This window comes from Sesamum indicum, unplaced genomic scaffold (assembly GCF_000512975.1).
Source record: "Sesamum indicum cultivar Zhongzhi No. 13 unplaced genomic scaffold, S_indicum_v1.0 scaffold00128, whole genome shotgun sequence".
Taxonomy (NCBI): Eukaryota; Viridiplantae; Streptophyta; class Magnoliopsida; order Lamiales; family Pedaliaceae; genus Sesamum; species Sesamum indicum.
In genome coordinates, this window is record NW_011628055.1 from 157,096 (window position 1) to 160,068 (window position 2,973).

Genomic DNA, 2,973 nt, shown 5'->3' on the forward strand with positions numbered 1-2,973 from the left:
CCCCTGAGAACATCTTTTTTTATTTTCCACAAGTAGGATTGACAATTGTCAAAGAATAGAAATTCCCATTAATGTTTCACTGTCACCTAATGCAAGGCCATCATTAGAAAGTAAAATTTCTTGTAACAAATAGCATTGAACATTAAGACTACAGCAGAAACATTAACACTCACAAGCCTTGATAAGATACTAGAGGTTCGGTTATGATGATTGAAATAACAAGAGTCGAAATCGAACGTCTGGAAAGATTCTTTTACTGAGGGAAAGTTCAACGAAAAAGACAAGCAAATCTAATGTCACCATTTTTTCACCCATTCTGTATATAAAACAGGCAGAACTAATTTTAGAATTCGGCAAATGTAAATGAACATAATGATGTAAAAGAGAGAGTAAATGTTGAAGGGAAGAGATATTCATATAATTATGTTCATATATAGCTTCTTCCTTGTATTTTTGCTTTGACACTGGGCAAAGCAAAACATTTTCTTCCAATAGTATATCCTAAATACACTAGATAACAGAAAACAATTTTTTGACAGCAAACTGATCCTCTGGCTGGAATATCGTAGGAGGACAGCAGAGACAAGTTTGCATCTAGTAATTGTTACTATAAACTAATAAAAAATGTTTTCCAACGATAGCATTCAATCAGAAAGGACCAATTCTAGTATAGTAAATTGGGAAATATTAAGAATTGACACCATAACCATTCTAAAAAGGCCATTTTACCAAAAGAAAATGAGATAACCTTGAGATGATATTTCTTCTGCAATGACTGCCGCATGAGGCCAGTGTATATTCCACACATCCACCAACCAAAAAACAAACCCTCACAAATGAGAAATGTTGTCCTTGGATCAATGATTCCATGTAGGGCTGCCGTTGCGGCAGCGAATGCAAGGCCACCCTCTACAAAAATGGCATGACAAATGCATGGTCCATTCCATGGAGTATCTTCTCTAATTTGTTCAACATTGCGGCCAAACAGAACACAAGGGCAAAATAGTCCCATCTTGCCTGTCGTAGATTAGAACATAAAGGATTTTAGAATCATCAACCACCCATATTGGACGGATACTAAGATAAGACTGAAGGGGCATTTCACGTTAATCTATTCATAATCGTATAACAATAGAATCTCGCCCCATTGTATGACAACCAAACTGAATGTCTTTTGGAACAAATATTGTAGAATGTAAGTTTTCCTGGCTGGATTACATGCTCGGATCAAGCTTACTAAGGAAATTTTGGATTTTCAGATAATTTTTAATGCATAAGAGTTGACAAAGCAATCATCTTCAGCTGTTGAGACTTCAGAAATTTCACTCCTGTTTCACTGAAACATGATCAGAACTTACAACTTTCTGCATCCTCCGCACAATCAAAAATCCCTGTTGTCCAAGGTTCATCTGCAGGAGCCTGATAGCTTTCTGGTAAAGGCTGTCCGCATTCATTGCACTTGCGAACATGCAACTGCAGATTTAACCACACAAATGAAATTCAGAATTTTGAACATATAAAAACGAGCCTCGCTAATATATTTAAAAAAAATAAAGTTTAATGAAGCCTGAGAAATTCATAGACAAGCAACTAGGTCATAACATCAAAGCTGGAGGAATTAATCATGATCTTAACACTAAATTCAGTGAGATTGAGTATCCAGCTCAACCAATTCCAGAGGTAGATCCCTTTTTCCCCTCTTTCCTTTACACACACATACACAGTGGCAGGGGCAGATGGATCCCCTCCAACCAACTTTTTCCAGGCATAATCCCAAATCACATAACATAGAAACAGAATTACAATGTCAATAGCGCAGATACATATATAGGAAGAACACAATACGCCTTCACATATACAACTACGCACATCTATTATATATACATAGACATCGTAGAAGAAGAAAACCTGAGGAACATCAATGGGCTGATTAAGCTCTCCGGGTTTAATATCCTCCATCGGCGCTTGATCTTTCGTCAATTTGACATACCTCGACGGGTGACTTACTTCCTCCGCCATTCTTTACAAGATCTGAGGAGAACCACAAAAATCTCACAGAATTCAAAACCCCAAACCCCCAAATCGTAGTACCACTAAACCCAACTAAAGAAAAACAAATCACTCACTGAAAAATCCACACACCCCTCGCCACACACACACACAGATAGCGTATTCTTACCACAGTTTTGCCTTGTAATTGAAGTAGATGAACGTGTACGAGTCAACGAGCGTGGAGTAATCGCTTAATAATGCAATTAGATTTTAGCGAGATGCAAAGGAAGAATTGAAAACGGCGAAGACTCGGGACTGAGTTATTTGGTATGGAAATTGAATTCCTGTAGAATTCTTTGTTTCTTTTTCGGGTTTAACGCACTATTTCTACTCAACACGAAAGACTTGCTACTTGGTTCTAGACAGGGTTTATTCAATACAACGTATGGATCTTTTGTCTGCGTTCTTCCGGCCCAATATAATCTCTCCACGTCTGCCCAGACGGAAAATTATAGGGAAAAATCCAAAGAACCCCCTGTAATAATAGGAATGTTCAAAAATCCCCCTATAAAAATTAAAGTATCAAATACTCCCATGATATAAAATAAAGTTCAAAAAACCCCCTCCGTACAAAAATTGGGCCACACGCGCTTTGACTGCGATTTTTCTATAAAAATACCTTTTTTTTTGACATTTTTGCCCTTCTCTCACATTTAACATATAATATTATATATATGTATTTAAGAATTAAATATTATTTTATATAATAATTATTTAATTAAAATATGATATATTTCTATTAATAATAAAATATTTTTTATATAATAATTACTTAATTATTTATATAATAAAATATTATTTTAATAAATTAAAATTAGTTTTATATATAATTTAAAAAAAAAATGCAGCGGCGGCGTCGTCGCCGCCACTGCTGAAGAGGAGGGCCGGGGCCCCCCTCACCACGGGGGACGCGGGCGCCCA

General features: G+C 36.3%; 1 protein-coding gene across 1 annotated transcript in view; it reads right to left on the reverse strand.

Moving 5' to 3' along the window:
- The window catches only part of LOC105179214 (cell number regulator 6), a 2,923-nt gene extending 517 nt beyond the window's left edge, over positions 1-2,406 (reverse strand). Inside the window, exons 1-4 of the mRNA XM_011102814.2 lie at positions 2,180-2,406; positions 1,909-2,031; positions 1,359-1,473; positions 749-1,017 (exon numbers count right to left, since the gene is read on the reverse strand). Of these exons, the coding sequence (XP_011101116.1) occupies positions 749-1,017; positions 1,359-1,473; positions 1,909-2,019 (495 nt within the window). The 5' untranslated portion in view covers positions 2,020-2,031; positions 2,180-2,406. The remainder of the gene's footprint in view (positions 1-748; positions 1,018-1,358; positions 1,474-1,908; positions 2,032-2,179) is intronic.
- Between the last annotated feature and the right edge of the window lie 567 nt (positions 2,407-2,973).